This window comes from Cupressus sempervirens, chromosome 8 (genome assembly GCF_028749045.1).
Source record: "Cupressus sempervirens isolate cs-2001-9-10 chromosome 8, ASM2874904v1, whole genome shotgun sequence".
Classification (NCBI taxonomy): Eukaryota; Viridiplantae; Streptophyta; class Pinopsida; order Cupressales; family Cupressaceae; genus Cupressus; species Cupressus sempervirens.
The window spans coordinates 380108383-380131878 of NC_143125.1; the positions used below are offsets into that span (position 1 = coordinate 380108383).

At 36.8% G+C, this 23496-nt stretch overlaps 1 protein-coding gene across 1 annotated transcript; it reads right to left on the bottom strand.

Moving 5' to 3' along the window:
- Window positions 1–6262: 6262 nt before the first annotated feature.
- On the bottom strand, window positions 6263–18440 carry LOC149542892 (putative E3 ubiquitin-protein ligase LIN-1). Its single transcript, XM_089796232.1, has 16 exons — window positions 17194–18440; window positions 16756–16831; window positions 16281–16637; window positions 11507–11613; window positions 10065–11372; window positions 9711–9855; window positions 9354–9611; window positions 8951–9260; window positions 8730–8854; window positions 8527–8646; window positions 8305–8436; window positions 7710–7832; window positions 7518–7628; window positions 7083–7226; window positions 6740–6994; window positions 6263–6633 (listed from the first exon to the last, which is right to left on the bottom strand). Exons 1-16 carry the CDS (start codon window positions 18072–18074, stop codon window positions 6616–6618), a joined length of 4470 nt encoding a protein of 1489 aa, XP_089652358.1. The 5' UTR covers window positions 18075–18440; the 3' UTR covers window positions 6263–6615.
- Between the last annotated feature and the right edge of the window lie 5056 nt (window positions 18441–23496).

Genomic DNA, 23496 nt, shown 5'->3' on the forward strand with positions numbered 1-23496 from the left:
CCTCTCTAAAGAAGTTGCACAGATTTCTCTTGCACCCAAGATCCACGAATGGTAAGGGGAGAGGATATGTCCATGCAGCTCAAAGAGTTTTTGAAATATAATGAAATAATTATTGGTTTACATTCTATATTAGTAGATTAGCAGAAGCCAACCAAGGGGGCCCACTTGGGAGGTGAATTAAATTAGATTAGTGTAGATTTACTTCTAGCATTTCTAGTATTTCAAATAGAAGTTATAGTTTCTTCCTGCAACATCATACTTTGTGAATGTTCCTGCAACATCTACAAGAGCAATTATAGTGGATGGTCTAGGTTGAAATATAGGTTAGCATAGAGTTTCATTTCCATCATTCATTTTAGTAAGAGAGTTAAGTGTGTTACTTTCTTGCAGCACTAGTGTAGGTTCTTTATATACATTTTACTTTCTTGCAACATAAGCATAATGATTCTTCAAGGAACATGTACATATCATGCCAACCATTTCAATATACGTCCCTAGGTTGACAAATTAAATGCACCTCATGGTGGGAGAAGTAATCATTAGATTGAATAAACTATTCCTTAGTAAGGCTTTACGCATTATTATCACACACTTATTGTGAGGTAGACCATTTTTTGGTGTCATTGTCGGGGATGGTGTCAAGCTAGGAACATCTTTTTGAGTCATAGTTTTTTTTATAGCTAGTTTTTTAAATAGATATTTATAGTCCTAAAAATTGCCTCACAAGCATGAAGAATTCAATTGCATGCATTGAAGAGGAAGACAATGAGATGAATATGATAGATTTCTTCTCTGAGGGTCTATTAATTTGAATGATGAAGTTGCAAAAGTTCAGTTGCCTTTTGAGGATGCAAGTCCTAATTACTGAATGGATTGAAGAAGATCTTGAAGACTCCTTCAATTTCTTGAGTGCTTGAATCCTTGATCTTCAATGGAGGAATGCTTGAATGAATGGTTGAAGACTTCAAGGCTTGAATGCTTGAGAACTTGATGTGCTAGAGTTCTTGATCACTTGATATGATATGAAATTGTTATTATACCAAATGGAGGAAATGGAAGGGTTTATATAGAGCTCAGAATTGACTAACTCCCATAGGTCATCCTTCCTAGGAATTGACAGCTTGAAGGTATCCAAACACAAGACCCAAAATAAGACCCAATCTAGGGTGCACTATGCCCCTAATTGGCCCATCAGAGGCACACTGCACTTCTAATTGGCCCATAAGGAGCACATTGCACCCCTGATTGGCCCATCAAGGCCACAATGCACCCCCAATTGGCCCATCAGGGCCACACTGCACCCCTGATTGGCCCATGAGAGGTACACTATGCCCTTGACAACTAGGTCTCACAACCTCTAGGATCCCTTAGAGATCCCAAAATAGGCTCTGGATCCTTGAAATCAAGCACAAAACCCAAGATATAGTTGTTATGGTGGGGAGAGAAAAATCCAAGTGGATAGATAGAGGAAAGGGAGGACCTAGGAGGATAGATTCTACCTCAAGCTTAACTCCATGAAAATAGGAGCTTTAAAGAGGATCTATCAAGTTTTACACCAATTATACCTAAGCGAACAGACATAAAAGGGAAGAAAGAAGGAGAGGTACAAGGAGATTGGTGATCTCACATTAAATAGGTGCTAAAACTTTATTAAATTGAAGTGTATCCAATTTAAGATAGTACACCAAGTTATCCCACGAATTAGACAACGAGCTCAGCAATAACATGCATCGCCCCCCCTCAGATAGAGAATGTGGAGTCTAGAAGTTCCAATTACTCCTCTAACTCAAATGAAATTCAGAGCCTCAGCTTTGAGAAAGGTGGGATCTCTTCTTTGGGGAAAGCAGGCACTTACCATGCTAAAAAATCCCCCTCCCCCATAACCCAAAGCAAAAAAAGCCCTAGGGATCTCGGGCAAAAGCCTGCTGAGAAGGCTGAGGAGGGAAATAGCGATGATGATGAGGAACCAGAGTCTAAGGAGGTGGTTAAGGAGATGCAGGAGGAAATTAAGGATGAAAGTGGAAGGAAGAAATGCAAGAGGGAGAGTTTGGAGGAAGTGCACTCTCAATTTGAGGAGGTATCTGTGCTACCCCTTTCTCCTGTCCATCTCCATCCTAAGGAGCAGAAAGAGGAGAAAGCTGGGTATGCGAAAGGGGAAGTGCAGACCAATGACAGGAGGAAAGTGTGGACCAACTTCAATGTCAAGACTTCCAAGATGGGCATCTTTAGGGAGGCCATGAATCCCCAAATCCTCGTGGATAATCAAGAAGAGAAGTGGCTGGAAGAACTAATTGATCCGACGATTGTGGCTATTTCAGACAGAGCCAGGGAGACAAGGATGAACCTCTTAAATAATGCTCGCAACAGTATGATTGATAATTTTAGATCAATCAAATGGCTTTTCCACGAGCTTGAGGAGGTTAAAGATCAGGTGAAACATATTGAGGCAACAAGGAAAGGGATGGATGCCAACAGGATAGATTCAGCTGACAGGCTCAGTCTGGCAGAAAAAAAGGATACACAACCTGGAAAACTACAATCACAACCTTCTGAATCAGATGTTCTCCTTGTTAAGCTCCATTAACAACAACATCATCTCTCTCATGGGTTGGATCAAAGACAAAGAAATGCATGAAGATGAGGATAGAAAAGACAGGGATGAGGCCAGAATAGAGGATGACTCTGCAAAGGACAACTCCATTCCTGATTAGGACTAGGGGAATCAAAGGGCGCAATAGATGGAAATGGAGGAGAATCAACTGGCCTTTGAGGCTACTCAGGTTATGCATGATCTAGAGCGAAAGAATGAGGAATAACTCATGCCTGTTCTTTTGTTTATCATTTTCTTTTGGCTTTTTTTTCTGGCTTTAGGTCGTGGCTTTGCTTGTTTTTTTTTCCTGGTCTTTTCTCAAAACTCTTTCCTTTGGATGGGATTAATGCTTATTATCAGCCTATGAACTTAAACTTTTTTGGCTGGGCTTTCGTGCTTATTATCAGCCTTTTTTTGTTTTAACTATTGGATTTTAGGTTCCCTATAAAACCTGTTTATCTAATCAAAAATATGCATCTCTCTTCCTCACTAATGGACATACCAATGGATGTCAATTGTCTAATCAACATAGTGAATGAGTTTAGATAATCTGCCATAGTTGTGCCTCCATCCATCTTCAAAGAGTACAACTTCTCCCTTGGAAAAATCTTGTTTACCAAGGATTTTTCCTAGTAAATATCTCCCAACATCTTCCATAATGATTGCACAATTTTCTCTTCATGGATATTCAATAAAAACAAATCAGCAAGACTTGGTCTTATCAATCTTATGCCCTTTTGATCCATTAGGTCTCAATCTTCCTACTACACTTGTAGGCTTGTTACCAGACACAATAGTCCATAGTGTTAGTGTAGTTTTTTATTTTTTCTATTTTGCTAGGTTTTTCCTACACTTTTAATAATCTCGCTTAGGTTAATAAAGCATGTCTTATTAGGTGAATGGTTGTGAGGTGTCACCTTCCTACATGTGAGTATCCATTAGCTATCTTGGGAAGATACTTTGCTATCTTTAGTCCGATAGATGGTTGCTCCTCATTGGTTGGTGTTGCCACCTCCTCCCTCTTCCTAGCCTATATAAGCATGCTACCTGGCTTGTATTTGTATCTCTTGTTTTTGCATCCTCTTAATGCTATTTTGCTTCCAGCATTTGCATTACTCTCTTGGAAACTAACTCTATGATGCTATTTTGATGTTGTATCATTTGCATTCATAGTTTAGATATTTACTCTTTGCACTAGTTTTCTGGGTTATTAATCTTTTCAGATTCTAACACATAGATCTTGATCAACTAGCATATCTTTCATTTAGTGCCTGAGTGAGGTTGGTAGACATTGTCTTCTTGCAAACTTCCTTTGGTGTCAACTTTCCTCTTCTAAGCTCAAGATGCAGCATGCACCAAAGGAATTTAGCTCATGATGTAGTATTAATCGAGCTCACTCAATTACCAAGGGAAGTCTAAAGAAAGTCTTTTATGGGTTAGTGTTGACCGAGCTGGGTTGTATAACAAAAGATTTTCTTGAATTAACATATATAGTTTGATGAATTTATTTTTTAAGTCTAGCTGACTTAAGGGATGAATATTGAATATTTGAAGGTACATTCAAGCTAACTTAACAAGGAAAAAGATAAGCATGGGATTTAAAAGACAAATCAAGGAAGAAAATTGGAAGGATAACAGAGTATCCTACATTTACCAAGTTGCATTGAACATTCTAATCAGGACGATCAAGTATTCGAGCCAAAACAAAGATCTAAAATCAGCAATACAGTTGCATCAGCAATTAAGTCATATCATTATAATTCTCTAACAATTGTATTAGTGTATCAAATCTCTTAACAGAGTTAGCTTAATAGTAATTTTCCAAATCCTCTAACAAGGTGATATTTCTAATTAAAGTGTCTAAAGACCTCTAACAAGGCCACTCCTAACAAGGTGATTAAATCCTTTAACAGGGTCACACCTAACAATGTGTTTTGTAACCTTTAACAAGGTTGGCTCCTAACAGGGCTCACTTCAGAAGAGTGAAAAATAATAACTAGTTGTAATTGGTGGTTTTTCTCAAATTGGGTTTCCACGTTAAATCCTGGTGTCATATGTGTTCATGCTATTTGCTTTATGTTTTTGCAACTAAATTAAATGAGGTTAATCACATTAAACATGTTAAGAAGGAATATTTATGTGCTTACCAAGTTACAACAATTCTTAGTGTTTACCGAGTGATTCAGTGCTAATTGAGTTACAATAGTATTTTTCAGTTTCAGCAAAGTTTGGTTTTGTTTTGTATTGACATCTAAGGGATCTAGGATTTATTTTGTGGTAACTGATTCACCCCTCCCCTCCAATTTACTCATCTTATATTTCCAACAATGGACACTACGACATTGGCACCATACCATCATGGTAGCAATTCTATCATATTGTCTTTGTCATACTTGTACTCATCATCACTGTTCGATAGACTTCATATTGTTCAACCTACACTCCATTTGGTACTCGCGTTGTACAACCCACTTGTACTCCACCTTCAACGTACATGCAACATGATTGTACTCCTTAAGAATATATTTCATCATACATAGCTAGTACACAACTCTAAAGTATTTGCATCCATTATAGGTGGATTCATCATACGATGGACATATAGTGAGGCTCATGTCCACTGTATGATGGACTCCCTCTATTTTTTCATTTAACAACTTTGAAATAATCATAAATTCCTAGATACAACATACTTATGAATGATATCCACAATGATTTATCTACCTATATAAAGCAATATGATCATAAAAATCAAATAAATTTTATTTTGGCCATAGTTTGACTACACATATTCCCATTTGTGCTATAAGTTAAGGGCATAACAATAAATGGTAAATACTACATAAGTACAAGCTAGCAAAACTATAATGCAATAGAATTGGGAATTTCCTACACAGTATGCTTAAAACATCATCATCCAAAAAGAATTATATAAAAATCTTGATAAATAGTCACAAATTTAGAAGCCTTGATAATAGATAACCCTCTCGCGAATGAAGATATAAAGCATAAAAGAATGCATCTTAATAGTTCTTTGAAGAATAAAATTATAAAATTAAATTTTAATATAAGAGATGCCATCAATTTCAAATTGTAATATAAATTACTCATCCATATAAATTTTTTAGCTTTAAAAATATAATTATGATTAGAACACTAAGAACTAATTAGATAAATTGTATGGAAAAAGAACTAAATGGACACCACTTTAGTTCAAGATGTACTCATTATATCTTAACATATATAGTATTTTGAGCAAAATAAAATAGAAATGTAATGAAATAGAAGAGAGTCAATTTTATAATAACATATCTATAAAATAATGGTGCAACTTCAAGTTTGTTTATTGAATTTATAAATCAAATAATGTTATAAATCGATTTTGAAGTTAAATGTATGTAGTTGATTATTTTTCTTTAAAAAAGTTATTTTGGTGATAACCTTTAACAAACAATGTGTTAAAATTTTATCTTCTAATTTTGCTTTGTTTGTTTATTGTATTTTCATTTTTTATTATCGTGATGTTTTCAACTTATGAGATATTTTTCAAATTATTTTCATTAGCAAGAGTATTAAGATTGTTGTGATGTTTTCAACTTATGAGATATTTTTCAAATTATTTTCATTAGCAAGAGTATTAAGATTGTTATGACACTTAACTTAAGAAAAGTGTGTGCAAATTGCTATCAAAATAAACTATAAAATTATACTCTGTACATCACAATGCCTAGTTTGCAGACACATCTTATACATTATCAATATCAAAATTTGTTTGTGTCCTTCAAGGCATACCTGAAATTTATGGGATTTTGTCTCAAAGGTAAATAAACAAATAGGTAAATGTGGAGCAAGAGATTGCATTTAATTAGATTGCAAGATTGACAGTTTTTTAGGAGAGGCCTAAAGAGGTAATACATGTAGTTCATCTACTTAGAACACAATAGGACTTGAGAGTATGATAAGGTCATGCTCATGGCTACTGCTACTTGTAAAGAACGATCGAACAACTTAACTCCATTTTCAAATCATGTGAGTGACCATGCCTGTAAATATGAGTGAAGAAAACCTTAAATTGTTAGTGGAAAACATGAAGAAGGTGAAAGTAAAGATTGGATCTAAGCGAATTAAAAATAGATTTTATATCATTACCTGGATCTTTCCATCTTGAGATCCACAAAACAAAATATCACCCTCTTTATCCATAGCCAAGCAAATCACTCTAGTATTGGTTCCTCCTCTCTCTGAATTTAATAATCCCACTCTAACCAATCTCTCTCTCAACCATACTTCAATAATACCGGTTTTGGAACCCAAAAATATGAACTCATTGTTTACTGCAATACATCTAATTTCTAATGTCGTCGATATTGATCCTACGACATTGTTCGTAGATAGATCCCATACCTATACCAAAATTCGCAAAATAAACATACTTCATTAACTCTACACACACAAAAATAAATATACTTGAAATGAAAGTACAAATCTTTACCTTAACAACAACACCATCCAAGAACACACCACAAGCGTAGAGATAATTATCAAGAAGTTGTATGCTATAAATGGGCTTTTGACCAAGCAATGTTCTTGCTCCTTGATGAAGGGTTTTTGTTGTGCCAGATTTTAGATCCGTCTCCTACATATTTGAATTAAAACCCACAAATTGAAATAGGATAATATTCTATTATTGTTGAGAATTTACATTTGATATTTAAAAAAAGACTATCTAGCTCATAAGATCTATGTATGAATACACATCGAAAGAAACTCATGCATTGCTTGTAATTTCAGTGCACATCGAAAGAAAATAACATGAATATTACGAAAAAGAAATGTACGAGTGTAGCTACATTTCATTCGTAAAAATGAACTGCAGAAAAAATGAAAGAATCGCTTAAAAGAAAGGATAAAAATGAAGGTTCCTTACTTGAAGGCTATAATCAGTGCACCCACAATAAACTTTCCCATTTCCAAGGGCCAGACACTTGACATTCTTGTTCGGATTGAGCAGCTTCACGCTTCCGTTGAAGTTATGAATCTGCGTTAAAAGATGATGTGATGTGAATGTAGAGAAGATGAAGATTCATATCCTACAAGATAGCACAATATAAAAGCTAACCTTGACTCCAGTCCCTTGAGCAACAAAGCAGGCCACGCTGCCATTCACAACAAGAGCTTGTACCGCCTCTTTCATGTCAACAATCTCTATGCACTTTATTTCTTGTGCTCCAATTGTCCAAACCTGCATCAACAGGAAAATATGCTACTTATTGAAATAAATTCAAAGATGAACATCAAGGTTTTTATATTTAAAGATAAGGTTTTTGAGGAAAAAGGATAGTAGAAGTTTTTACCACCACCATTTTAGATCAATGTGATATTAAAAAATAAGAAAAGTTTCAAGATGATGATGAGACAAACGATTCCCAAATGATTAGGCTGTTTTAAATGTTTGCATAATTTCAGATCATGTAAATAAGAAACAAATGATTTTGATCATACTTTCAGCTCATCATCATTATGAGAAGAACAAATGAAGTGTTTAGAAGTTTGATCCTGTTAATATAAAATACGATATAAAAACCTTGGTGAAAAAACTTTGTTACATGAAATGTGATTCTAAACCCTGATGCAATTAGGGTTATTCAGAAACTCTTCTACGTAACTGAAAGAGTGAAGAAGAATTGCCAAACCAGTTTGATATGGAGACGTACCCTAACAGACTTGTCGAGTGAGCCACTGTATATTTTGTCTCTAGACGATGAAACAGATAGACAAGTGACTGACTTAGTATGTTCTCGAGCTTCCTGAATCAATTGTAGCAGCCTCTTTCTTCCATCCCACACCTTCGAGGAGTTCAGAATGTCAGATGTAAGAAAGCTGCGAGAGGGGGACACAAGATACACATGAAAGACAAAACCTAGGAATTCACCCACCTTCAACGTGCCATCAGAATGGCCACTAATTATTTGACCTCCACAATGAACAAGACACCGGATTTCTCCATTCAAGCTGGAATCTGCTAGAGCTGATTCTGCAAAACTGCAAATCTTGGACTATACCCACAAGATTAAAACCATTATCAGCAGTTATGGGTAAACACATAACGGTGAGTTTAGAAAAGATGATTGCAACTTACAATATTCACAGATGGCAGGTTCACCAGAGCTCTAAGTATATCAGCTGCTGCCGTGGATGATTTCTTCAATTGCCTCAAAGGTTTACATATCCCCTTTACATAACTGCCTAAATCTTTCAATGCCTCTGTGCTTTGTGATCACCAAATAGTGTTAGTTAAGATTAGTGATCAAGAATAAAAAATTAAGGGTTATAATTATAAGGAGGAAAATCTGGGATCACCTGAATCGTTAATAAAGGTAGTCAGAGCGAGCATTGCAAGGATTCTTTCTTCCAAGATCCTAGATGATTGCAAGACCATGGCAAAGTGTTGAAGCAAGCATCGGTGAGCTACTCTTTGAACCCCAGTATCTGGTAAAAACTTGAGCATGTAGGTCAGCCATGTTGCAGCGACAAGGCAAGGTCTTGCTAGCTCTACTGAGTTATTTCTCAAGCACTTTCCTAAAGCCTCAAACACTGCGCCGAATTCATAGTTGACAAGAACAAACGCTACTTTTCTCTCCCATATTTTTGCATCTTCCTCGTCCTCCTCCTGAACGGATTTAACAGAATATTTATGAGGTTTTGAAAGGGTCAAACAAAAATGGGAAGGACCAAAATGGTATTCACACCAAACAAATCTCACAAGAAATTCGGTTGATTCATCCTCCTCACTGACTGGTTTCTCAGCTCTTGTCAAAGAGTCGTAGTTCTTGTCAAACCCTGCAGTTCTGAGGAGCCAAGCCTCAGTAAGAGGTTTCCCAGACAAGGAGAGTCGTCCAGAAAGAGAAACTATAGTTTCTGCTGCTGCTATTTGGGACATAAGAAATTCTTTAGCTTTTAGGCCTTCAACCAGTGCTTCTATAGCTTCTTCCCGATACATGCTCATCTTGCGTGGTTCTGCCTGCAAAATCATATTCTTTTAGCTACAGCTCTTATTAGCGTTTTACAAAGATAAACTTTGTTGGGAAGCTAAAGAATTATGAGAGTCAGAAAGTTTGACCAGGAGATCCATTTGGAGGAGAAGACTTGCAACAATTAGTCGTTGTTCCAGCGGGGCCATCTGAAGGTATACAAGAAGCATATGCATGGTGCTGAAGGTGCCTTCATCTTTTATTATCTGCAGAGCCTGATTGTTGAATGCCCGCCTGATGCCATCAAGATAACTTTGTGAGTTTCGCTTAATCTCCAGCAATTAACTATATTGCTATATATTGATAATCAATAAATATATTATGGTTAAGAATGGCACAGGAGAATGCTTTAGGCATAAAACAAGATACGAAAGTTGTTCGCTAAACTAGTAAGAAGTATCTGGTTGAAATAAGCATGGAGTCTCTGGGCCTGATAACGTTACCTATTCAAGCGAACAAGCTCCGAAATGAAGGCAATGCTGATGCTTCTTTCTCCATCATTTCCAGTATGAAAAAGCTCTAACACCGGTGCCAATTCAGCTCTTTGGGCAATCAAGTTTCTACAGATTCCATCTCCTCGAATACAAGAAAGAAGAATAGAGACAGCAGAAAACCTCACTTGAAGGCTTTTGCAATCCAAGCTCTCGATGAGGACAGGAAGCGCATTCAAAGAAATAACTGTTTGAGCATTTGATGACCTGCAGCTCTCATCTCCATCATTCAGCATGCTTTCCAGCATCACTATAGCAACTTCCTTGGGTTGAAAGCGCATTGGAAACTGTATCTCGGTCTCTTCATTATTTGAGATGATTATATGTACGAGTGATGGAACAAGATCGTAGAATGTAAGTTGTGAGGACGATGGTTTCAACTGATACATAAGAACAGAGGCCTCAACCAGTCCTTTCCTTATAAGCCCAGCAAGACACTCGTAGTCCGGATCCACCCTTATCATAGTTTGCGACACAATGTTGTCTGCAGATACAAGTTCCGACAGAATGTACACAGAGGCTTTTAGTGCCTGCGCCTCAAAAGAATTACATAGTATTTCAAAGAAACTATTAACCATTGCTGGCTTAGTGAGTTGTGATTGAAGGATTGGATTTGCTTTACAGCCTTGCCAGATTCTTGCAATCTTAAGAACAGCTGCTTGGCATTCTTGCAGGTCTTGAGAAGTACAAAGTTGTGAAATTGATGGTTTTAGTTCACTCATCGTTCTTTCAAAAGTAGCTTGATTGAAAACACTAGTTGGAGGAGATGAGACTGAACCTGATCTATCCACAAAACTCCTCCAAGTTTTTACTTCTGCAATGTCAGTATTAGAATTTCTATCCGGAGAAGAGCGGAAACGTGAAGAACATAGATCAATAGGATTTGAAATGCTCAGAGATCTTGGTGTTTCAGAGAAACGGAATTCTATTGCCAGTTCAGGATTCTGTTCTTTCCAGCTAGTAATAAGCCTTTTTAATAAAATATTTGTATTTGGAAGTGCAGTGCCTGCAAGATTCTGTCTGGTAATCGGGCATGTTGTGTTTCCTCTGTCCAGCCATTCCTGGATTGCTTGTCGCTCATATGTTTGACCCGTCTCCAGTGTGACTGGATCTGTGAAAAGTTGTCCTGTTATAGGACACACAAAATCCTTTGGAGGCCGCCTTTGAGGAGTAGATTTCCCAGATGAATGTGCTTGAAAGCTGTTTTGGCTCATATCCTCTTCACTCTCCGTTAGTGGGGACGATATAGGCATTGAATAGCTGCATTAACAATGTTTACCCATTCTCTTAGAGATCATTATTGTAATTGTGATTTGTATCTACTTCGCTCTAAGCAATAAAACCATTCAGTGCCTTTTCATTACAATTATAAAACTACTTTTCGCATTGCGTACCTCCTTTCTTCCAGTTCTGCTGCCTGTGTTTCATAGTCATCATTCAATTCACTTCCCTTTCTACCTTCATCCTCATCGTCGTGTATATCCGGATATGAATTTGCATCCTGCATTTTACCAGTGCATACAACTTCATGATAACAAGACATAATTCCTTGTCATTTTATACCCACGGGCACGCAGGGTGCATGCAATAAACTTTAATTATAATGTAACTATATTTAGAACTAGTAAATATGGAAGATGGACCCTGAACTTAAAAACCATGCAGTGGACTTCACTAATGTGCGTGAAGAAGTAAAATGACCAGAGTTCTGTACTTGCTAGATCAAAAACTTCACACGAGGCATTTCCAGGTGTTTATCATATTCTCTGGAATTTTCATGGAGTTTTCTGTATGCACAGTTCTAGGACTTGAATATATATCCTTCCAAGGAATTTAATCTTAATGGAATTTTCTGGATGTACAATTCTCAGGCTTAGCATATTCTCTGGCATCGACGGGAAACAATACTTTTGACCTCGGTTTTGACCAATTTTCTATGAGCTTATAACAATTAAAGCTCGTCTCATTGAATTTATTTGTATGCAGTTGATGGTGTTTAGAGAATCTGTAGCTAATTTAAGTGGCATTGGGGAGGCAACGTAGATTTAAGTTTGCAAGTTAATTGATGTGTGTTCACCTTGCCCTGGGTTCTCCTATCCTGTGACAAGTGAAGAAAAGCTTACAGTTTAATACTTCACATTCTACATGTGGAATAAGATTACAATCTAATTATTATAATTAGAAAATTTACCTAAAAGCCTGATAAAAAAGACAGACAGCAGATTAGCAATAGCGTGTTTCAGTATGATTTCAGTATTTCATTATTAAATCTGTTGAATGTTTATTTAGGTATGTAGAATCTGAATAGATATAAACTGTAAGATCTGTTTTTACTTGGAAGCCACTAATTAAGATAATCCATATAAGATTAGCTACAACCTTACTGTAATTAGGAAGTATTTTCAAAAGCCTGATCAAAGAGGTCAGCTGCTTAGTGGCGAGCATATCAGTATGTAAATACTAAATCACAATAATCTCAAGTTCTAGCTGGAGCATGTAAATGATGCAAAAGCATCCTGCGTACTGTGCCAGAATGGGGGCATCGAAATAGGGTATAGATATCCATTGCAGCTTTTGAAGGATTAAAGAAATGTGAGAATAAGTGCTACGTGGGTCTTTTGACCATTCCACTTCCATTTGTAAAAAATGAAACGCCACTAAAGCAGGTCAAACTTGGAATTGTAGCAGCTTTAATGTAATGAGTGAGGGAAAATGATGGAGCAATCAGCTGGAACGATGGAAGAAATTGGAGGTAGAACAATTAAAACGAGGCAGAGAACACAGCGATGGGGGTATAAGTAGGAGCTGTGTGGAGGGAAAGAATGATTCCAAAATAACAGAGAGAGGGCAGCGTCGAAGGTTAAGGAGAGATTTTTGTGTGAGGTTGGATATTTTGGCAAGAAGGCAGAGCTGGGTATAGTTTTTATCTAGGGATTGAATACCTCTTTTTTTGTCTAAGGTGAAGGGAGGTATCCGCAGCAGCAACTTGGGTGGAAATGTGTGTTTGGAATTGTATAAAGAATTGATTTTGTATGTTACAGATTACAGAGTTGGATGTAGAGAGTTTGATTTTGAATAAAGAATTTCTATAGTTTGTTTCTTTTGTGTTCGTGCTGTTGTAAATCAGTTTGCTTTCAGTTTTGAATGTGTATTCCTCGGCCTAAGAGACTGCAATTGATGTATTCTCAGTCGAGAAGTTCGTTGTAATGATATATTGGTGAATGTGGTCTGAATAAGAGTTCTTTTTGCAAATATTAAATCTGTTTTATTGTTCAATATGACATTTTGATTCGGTTGTATAGACTTGTGTGATAGAGGGTTTTGCGTGTACATACTTTGCATTAGTGGTATAAGTGCCAGAGGATTTTGAGCGTGCACTGGTTTGCACCAAGATCAAGCTTTTGGGTCCGGTGAAAATGTATGCAATAGCAGATGTTTTCTTTATTGATGACTTATTGATGGGAAAGAGATTGAAGAATGGAGTTCCTATCTTCAATGGGAACTTGGATCCATAGGAGTTAGATTGGATATATAATATGGAAGAATGCTTCAAACTTGAAGTAGAAGATCGAAATATAGTAAGGTTTACTAAAACCAAATTGAATGGCCATGCCAAAATTTGGTGGAAAGAGATACAAATTGGAAGAGAAAGATGAGTCAAAAATAAGATTTGCAAATGGGATAAAATGCTGGAAAATGATGAAGAAAGTGTATTCTTGTTGATCAGGAGTTAGAATTTTTAAGGAAATTTGGAGCCACAAACAAGGAAATAAGAAAGAGATTATAAAGAAAAATTCAAAAATTCCAAACGGAATAGGCCATTTAAAAGTAGACAAGGAGAAGGTAACCCATTGCATCAATGGGCTCAGACCAGGCATCCAAAAGAGGTGGGTCCATAGAAGATGCATTCCAATTCACTCTAAAATTAGTCGAGAAAGAAAGTAAACAAGAAATTTGAGAACAAGCAAAGAGGAAGAGGTTGATATAAGAAGAAAGAGGGAAGACCATATGGAGATTGGGATAAAGGTTCAAATCTGAGAAATCAGGAAAATGAAGACCGTGACAGCAATAAAATCAAATGGATAATGATCCACACCCCTATCAAGATCGTAGAGGAAGAGGAAGATCAAGTAGAGAGTTTGGAAGAGGAAACTACAAGGTAACTTGTTTTAAATGTGGACACAACATATAGGACTGTCCAGAACATGGAATCACAAGAGGAAGAAATTAGGGAAAAGCAAGAATCACAAAAGTTAACAAGGAAGTTGAATCTTCACAATCAGAGGATGCTGAAAATGGAGAAGTGCTAGTCATCGTGAGAGTCTTGTTGAATGAACCAGTTCAAAGGGAGAACCTGTTTAGAACAAGATGCATGTGTCAAGACAATGTATGTAAAGTTACCATCAATGAAGGAAGCAGAAGCAACCTTGTTTCTGAAGAGATGGTGTGTAAATTGTACCTAGAGAGGAGGAACCATCTGTATCTGTATAGGATAGCTTGGATACAAGGTAAAACAATAAGGTTTTGGTTGGCAAACAAAGTTTGGTAAAATTCATATTGGGAAGTATGATAAATGCCCATGAATGTTTGTCATGTTTTCTCACGGAGGCCTTAGGGAGGCCTTGGCAATTTGATAGGAGAGCAGTGTACGCCTAATACATACTTACTGATAAAAGATGGACTGAAACATAAGTTGATGCCATTGCGAGGAGTAACGGAAAGCTATGCGGCAGTGCAAGGGTTTGTTTAGTAGATTGCATGGATGGTGAGAAGCAAGAACATGTTTGTTGTGCTAAAATTAACCTAGACGAAGTTGAGAAGGATGATTTGCTGATTTGTATTGAAGCAGTCGACAAAGAGTAGGAGTTGATTTCAAGTGGAACAAAGGTTGATTTCACTAGTTTCTTTAATGTGTATGAAAGTGATGAAATAATAAAAATTATTACAGCAGCTGGTAACTTCAATAAAATTGTATTTGAGAATCATGATGAGGAGGCAAATGAAGGTCAATAAAATTGTATTTGAGGATCATGATCAGGAGGCAAATGAAGGTTTTTCTGATGAATCTTTGTTTGAGAATTATACAGATGAATGCCCCATGATTAGTGATCTTGATTCCTTGTTAGGAAATGTGAAATTTGAGTTTCTTAATTATTTTACTAGTGCTGTTTTGAGTGATGGAAACCAAATTGCAGTAGTATGTCTCCCAGTAGGTATTGAAACAGAGAAAATTCATGAGACAAGATTAAAGAAGGAAAAAATAAAATAACAAAAGAGGCAAGAGAAGAAATTTATTTTGTTGAAGGAGAAGGTATGAATTTAATTGTTTAGTCTGGTTTTGATAACTATAGCGGTGGGAAATCAGATTTGATACTTTGAACCTTATGAATGGTAGAGGTAGAAGAGTAAGAGTGAAGTGAATGATATTGCGAGGTTGTCAGAAGTGAAGAACAAAAAAATGGCAGTAGACAAAGTAGAAAAGTGGATCAAAGACAAACACAGGGTCTATAAACGTTGTCGAGCTCAACTCGAGAAACATTTTCTATCTTGAGAGTGTGATGCACGAGCACCTATCCTATCATGCTAGAATGGAGTACCAAAGCAGAGTATGGATATCCACTACGGCTTTTAAAGGATTAAAGAAATGTGAGAATTAAGTGACACTTGGATTTTCTGACCATTCCACTCGCATTTTCTGACCATTCCACTCGCATTTTGAAAAAAATGAAACGCCACTAAAGCATGTCAAACTTGAAATGGTTGCAGCTTTAATGCGATGAGTGAGGAGAATTGATGGTAGAGAAATCAGCTGAAAAGATGGAAGAATGTGGAGGCACAACAACTGAAACATGACATAATTTGCAGTGATGGGGATATACTATTCAAGTTCAAGATCTAGACGACCCATATAAAAGCACACTAAACTGGGTTCATATTTTGTAGTTTCATGGTTCATTATCTGTTAGTAGCCTCGTTAAAATCTACCACGTTTAAACAATGTGCAGTTCAAGGACATCATTTTTCCGTTTCTCAAGATAAATAGAATCTACGTTGGTTTTTAGTAATTTTACGGATGATAGCTTCCACTTCAAATAACCTCTTCTTCATTAAGCAGAGGCCCCCTTTTCAATTTTACAGAAATCCTAAAATTGACGTAAGTGGAAATACCTCTAGATTTTGCTCAGGATCTGGTGAAGAGGCCTCTGAATCCTCTGAGGAGTAATCATTCGTTGGTGATGTACGGTAATTAGAGACAGTATCAGCTTCGAGCAGTTGAGAGAGAGGCGTGGACTTATAACCCCTTTTTCTGATCGACTGTGGGCTTGAATTTTGCCCAACACTAACTGGAGAATTCGCATTCGCCAACACAAGCTTATCTTCTGAAATCGTCTGGCGCTTTGAGAACACGCGTTTAGAGTTTGAACCTCTCTTAGATGTGTCCGTTTTGTAATCCATGTCAATATCTGCAGTGTATGCATTATCGGTATAATGGTTTTTGGTTCTCTCTTCTTCCCAGCTGTCCTCCTGTCATTCTCATCAGAAACTAATCTCAGAATCAATCTTAAACTCCACTAATCAAATTCATATAGTTTCAAAACAAGAAATTAGCATCTGAAAAACTGTATTCAGTGCTACTTATTACATTCGTAGACATTCTGTTTGCAAAATCTTCAGCTCCATCATCAGTACTAGTAGTGTTGCCATTCGCAGAGCCATACCTGGATGTAATTGCACGGTCAGTGCAGTGATAGCAATCCTATAAACAGAATTGTAATCCTCCGTTGCCAAAAATCTTTCAATTTTCAGGTTAGTAACTATGCAGTTTTTAAATGTTAACAACGTTTTCTATTTGATCCATTACAAAAGTAATTTCTGGGCCTCCTCAAGATAACTCTTCAAATGCTGTGCAGATATGTCACATTTGGGTACGCATGGATTCATTTACTAGAAAACTTGAAGCATAAACCCCAGATTGCTGATAAAATAATGCCTAAATCCGAGTAATTCACATGGTGAAACCTAGGGCGACTAATAATTATACGTTAGTTTTATGATTTAGAGACATATATCAATCAATTACCTTGTAGGAATTTTTCCTTTGCCAGTTGATAATCCAGCAACAGAGGAGTGTGGAACCAATAGACTAAGCTCGTGTCTTGGGGTCATGGGGGGCTCAGCAATGGGAATTAAGGGCTGGATGGCCATCTTGCTTACAGAAGGATCAAAATTAATCCAATTCTTATAGTATCTTGCATATAGCTTGGTGTTTTCATCCAGTGACTCCTGATACACTTTCTCCAACTCCTGCAAACGTTGGGTTTGTTCCAGGGTGAAGCCGGATTGAAAATTGTCATTGAAAACGTAGTCATGATCATCTCTGGAAAAAGAGAGATCAGCAGAGTCGGGCCGAACAATTCTCCGCCTCTGTTCTGTGTACCATCCAAGAATGGATCCGAGGTGAGGAAGGAAGAGAGTTTCCCAGAGTTGCGGTGCGAAGTCGATTCTTGAGAACATGGGATCCACAAGAAACATGTCTAGAATCTGGGCAACAGCATTCCTGTCATCGTTCCTCAATTTGCAAAGAGAGGCGAGATTGAGGTGTGACCAGGCGCAGAGATAGAAATTAGGAACACCCGCAGTGGTCTTCTTTGCATCCAACATGGCACACACCTGAAGCATCTTCTCCGCATGCTCTAGTCTTGCAGCCTTGGTTTCCTCATTGGAACAAGCGATGGCCTCTTCCAAAGCATCGATTCCCCAATCCAAATTAGCCAAAACGGCTTGTTCTGAATAAGCCACCTCACCAACTCCTCCCTCGGCTGCTGCTAATCTCTCCGCACATTGTTCCTCTTGCTGCATCCTTTCTTCCTTGTTTATCAGTCTGTCCTGCAAGAAACTTGCAATTGTTCTTGTCACGACTTTACCAAGGTTGTTGCTGTCCATGATACCTTTCCCGGCCATTTTGATTTTTTATTTCCCTGCTACACGTGCCGCCCGATTCACCAGATGCAGGGAATCCAATCAAATGGGACTTACAGTTACAAGAGGAATCACTTTATTACTTTCAATCCTCGTTTTCTTCTTTCAGTTTTGCTTGATAACTCATCTAAAGGCGTGAAGAAAAGCATCTCAAAATCTTAAACACAAACGACTTCTGTTCATTGGGTTGAAAATTCGCACTACCAGAATACATTTTTTATCACGTGGGGGTCATGAATTTCTCTCGCAAAATTATGAGACTTCACCATATATCTGCTTCATAAATTTGTTCTGAAGAACACAATTGGCATTGGCGAGAATAAATTTTTCAGGTTTCGGAGAACATATGTGAAGTAGTGTTTTCTCTCAACAAATAATAGAATTTGCACTGTATAAATTGTTCGGGAATTTGGATTGAAGAGCATACTATTCTCCATCTAAGGAGTTTGGATTGCCAAATTGTTGCCTATAAACCCCAAAAACCAAAAACTCAAACAATACAGAGCTACAGACGTTGACTTTCCTGGGTTTTCTGGTTTTCTTGTAAGTTCCGATGTTTGAACCCAACCAAAGCTAGTGTGGGTCTCCCACAAGCTCCAGTTTTACGTAGGAGCATATCTAAGCATTGTATTATATCACGAGTAGCAAATGCCATGCAATTAATTTAAGGGAGATAGATTCTGCTCTCTCCATTTGGAAGTTTTCATCCGAATCTTGTGAAGTATTCAATGCCAATGACACGGGCCGGCATTAAGCAAGTTGCTCGAGACAAATTATAATCAAGTATTTTTTTATAGGGTAGAGTAGAAAATTGCTCTTGTATGTTTTGTTTTCTAATTATTCTGATTTTAATGTTATGATAACTTTATATAGGTTGCATGTATTATCATAAAAGTTGTCAAGTGATTTAATTGTATATTTAAGAGATTATATTTTTTTAATTTAGTTTGTTATATTATTTAAATTAAATTTATAGTTGAACCATGGAAAATTTTAGTGGTGAATGTTTTATGTCACGAATTTAGGTTTATAGAATAAAACTGCACATTGGAGTGGTCATATCACTCAGGTTTCCATAAATATTAGATCCAAAGCATGAGTCAATCATCATTGTTCTAGGTAATTATTTCTATCTCTATCACAATTTCATCTATAGAATCTTTTTTTTTAAATGGTAAATTCAAAAATTTTGTCAACAATTTCTAAAGCTTATCTTAATGAATGACAATAATTTGCTGACATTTTGTGGAAGCATGTTTCAAATCACCACAATTTTTCCCAACTCTATTATAATAGTCAATTATTGGAAGGTCCATAATCACCTCAAAAACTACATAAGACAAGTTATATTAAGTGAGATTCATCAAATAGTTTTATCGCATGTAAAACTCTTGCTAAGTTCACCACATAATTAATCATATAAATACAATCAAATATCAATTTTATTGTACACAATTTGGTCAGTTTTCATCTCTCAGTTCAGATCATTAGTGAAGTTTCAAATTGGTAACAACCATTGCTACTAAGTGCATTACTAGTGACTTAAAGTTAAGTGATCATTCTTTTGAAGTGTTATAATATTATTAAAAATTCATCTCTATCAATTAGTAATTTTGACTTCATCCTTATTGAGTGGGGACTCTTAGTTGTCACCCAAAAGACTCAAGACGTTATGACATTTAGATTCTAGATTGTAGGTCATAGGGCCAATGGATCATATAGTCTATCAGTACTTCTTCAACAAGTTGATATTTTTTTACAACCTTTATTTTGTTGATGTCAAACAAAAAGATGGGTAGGACTTTTGCATGTGGTGAAAGCTAAGAGAGGCCAGTAAAATGTAGAACATTATCATCATGCTTTGGTGATGGCAAAGTTTGTGATGAAAATATCAAAGCTATGTCATCAAAGTAAAAAGCTTCACCATAGAAAGAAAATTCAATTAAAAAAAGGCAAGGTATACAAAAAGGATTGGCAGTAGGATCTAGCAAGAAATTTTTAAATAACAATGGATGTCAAAGTACGAGCCTTTGATAGAATGAAGGTGTAAGATTTAAACTTTGAAAAATAACAATGAAAAGAGGTTGCAACTAAAGATTGACCCTATAGAAAAATATATGGGTAAAGTCTACAAAAAATAAACAATAAATAGACTTGGAAAATTAGTAGTAAGATGGGGGGCGGGAAGAGGATAAATATCACCATGTTAAAAATGTCGAAGAATCTTATCTTTAGGAGAAACAATAGACAAAGCATGTGGAAGCTAAAGGTTTTATTGAAGCTATTCTTCGAAAAGTAATGCAATTAGAGCAACTAGAAAAATTTTCAAGAGTTGTTTTTTATATTTTGAGCAAAGGGTGTGCTATGAGAGACTACCCATCAATGAGTGCTTTATTTTTAGATTACGGTAAAAACAAGTTTTGAAGGGACCCCGAAACCCTTACACATCCTCAAAAAGGAAAAAGCAATACAGCCATCAGGAAAAGAGTCCTTAAACCTACTGGAAGCAGCACCAAAATCAGGTTTTACAGGGACCTGAAACCACAAACATAGTCTAAATAATACCCAAGTTTTACAAGGACTTGGAACCTCAATATAATTTAAAACTAAAAAACTAGAAAACAAGACCAAACATAGGAACCAGATGTAACAATCAGCAAAAAGGACCTAAACAAGAACCCAACCAGAAAAGCAGACCCAAAGAAACTATTGCAGTTCCATGATCATCTTAACTACCTCCTTACCAATCTTAGTCGTATCCTAGATGGAATAAGCAGTCGAAGAAGCAACAACAATCAAAGCTTTCTTCCTCAAACTCTATCTTGTCCTCTTGCTAGGGCCCTCCGAAGATATGGTTCCTTCATTTGCTCTTTTGTCCAGGCTCGCCGCCATAGCACAGATGCTTGAAGTTACCTGCTCCATTTTTGTTCCACTTTCCTTGATAAGCATTCTAAGATTCTTCTCATAATCCTTAAGTTTTTTTGGGATGTCTCCCATTTGCGCCTCCAAGTGTTTGATAATAGCCCGGTCAACCTCCTGGTTATGTTGCAAGGTTTCCACTTTCTTCTTCAACCCCATTATTTCATTATAAATCCAAGAATCGACTTGGAGGAAAGAATCAGCTTTAAGTTTGGTAGAATGCAGGAAGGAGAGTTTGGTTTCCCTCTCCGGGGAGTCACCCACGTCTTCAGCAGTGGTATGTGGTGGGGACCCAACTTTATCAATTTGTTCCTCCCCATCCAACGGCTCCTCATCTCCAGTCTCCATAGGGTCATGTTGACTATGGACCTCCTTATCTTGTCCCTTAGTCTCCTTTGCAGGAGTGGAAGCCTTCCCCATGTTTTCCTCCTCACTCATAATGGCAGGACCATTAATTAAATTATCTTTATCTTTATCACCTCCCCCAGACACAATCTGAGTACCCTCATTGTCAAAATTGCTCTGTTTCGAGTTATCCTCAGTTGTTTCTACCTCTCTCCCTTTCTCATTTTTGCCTTTCATTTTCAAGTAGCCTTCCAAGTTAGAGCTAAACTCCCCAACAACTATCTCTTCCTCTTCCTCTGGGACTTCCTTTTCTGAGCCTTCAATACTCTCCACCTCAATCTCCTCTTCAAAAATTTGTCTTCAAGAGCTAGAGGGTTTTAGTTTTGCCTTATCTTTCCCTTTAACATTCTCATCAATTTTACATTTTATGGATTGAGAATCCTTATGTTTGCCAATGGAGGGAGACGAAGCAATGGATTTATTTTTACAAAAACCCTCTATGAGCAATATCAAACCTTCATGTAAAATGGGTTGTGACTCTTTCTTTCTATGGGCATGCAAGCTTTGAAGCAAAGAGAAATGCAGATAGAAAGGGAAGGAAATTATGTCCTTATACCTAAAATGGTTAAGAAAGACAAAGTGGAATTTCTACACCCTTTTATTCCTACCATCAAGGATAAAGTACTCACGAATACAGCCAAGCACATCGTGCCAAATACCTTTAATCTATTGCACATCAAAGAAGTCTCCATTTTTCTCCAATTGCATCTCCTCTTCATTCATCTTCGGGAATTTTCTATAGGCCGCATTGGAGATACTGGTCTATTTCGAGAATTTAATACCTTTCATGGGGATCCTAGTAACCTCGGCTATGAATTCCTCAGTAAGCTTCACAGTGACTCTGTGAAGAGTAACTTTATCATCGACCCAATTTTTGAAGAAGGCGGTGGTGACACGGGGTTTGAATCCATGCAACCGCTCCAGAAAACTAACCACCTTCCCTTTCTGGAGAATCTTCCAAACGTCCTACCTAGCTTTCCAGTCATCACATTTTTTGGGCTCTTGCTTCCTCAGTTCACCCCCAATTTTACAGAGCAAGCAAAAAACCAAAGACACCCAAAAATTGATAGTAGAAAGGTTGAAATGAGACCAATTTTTTGTGACTCGAGATCGAGGTTGCCTTTTTGATGATACATGCAGAGAGCACATAACCTTCACATGAATGTACCTCCTTGGGGAAGGTAATCTGACAGTCGTAAGGCCACTCTCGTAAATCATTAAATTTCTAATCCAAGAAAATATTTTCCACTTTGGAATGAATAGCATCATATTTAATAATCGCTTTAAGATCCACATGCTTGTTTAATTCATCAAGCTACCTCACCTTATGCCCCGTTTGAATTGCATGATTGGCTATCCAATCAGCGGCCCCATTGGCTTCTGTATATGTATGGGAGATGACCACTTTTTCAAATTTTTGAAATAAGGTTTTGATTTCCATAACCGTGGCCTCTATAGACCATGAGATAGAATTTTTATTATTTAGGGTATTAATAATATTCAAAGAATCACCTTCCAACCATAATTTGGAATACCCCAAATCAATAGCTAATTTAACGATATATAGGGTTGTAGTAGCTTCAACAATATGGCTATTCAAGTGACCAATAGGGACTGTTATAGCATCAATAACATTTCCCACATGATCTCTAAGAACACCTCCACATCCTGCTCTTCTCGGGTTTACCTTAGCAGCTCCATCAAAGTTCCCTTTGATCCATCCATTAGGAGGAATCAATGAGTGCTTTATTACACTTTAAAATTTTGTAAATATCCTAACAGTTACTGATCAATAAATAATGGGTGGGAATGGGCAAATTTTCTTGCTCAAATTTGAAAATAAGATATAAAGGAAAATAAGAGGTTCAAACTTTATTACATTATCTTTAGACAGAGTGATAACAATAGATAACACTTTGATGGTATGCATGTATGTTTATACTATACAGAATCATGTCTACCAACCTCATATATTAAATGATTCTAAAATGAAGGATGGTGTTACACTGAAATACTTTTAACTACTAAAGAGTTCTTTAATTGAATATAGAGCTAAAGATGACATGATGATTGCCAAAAA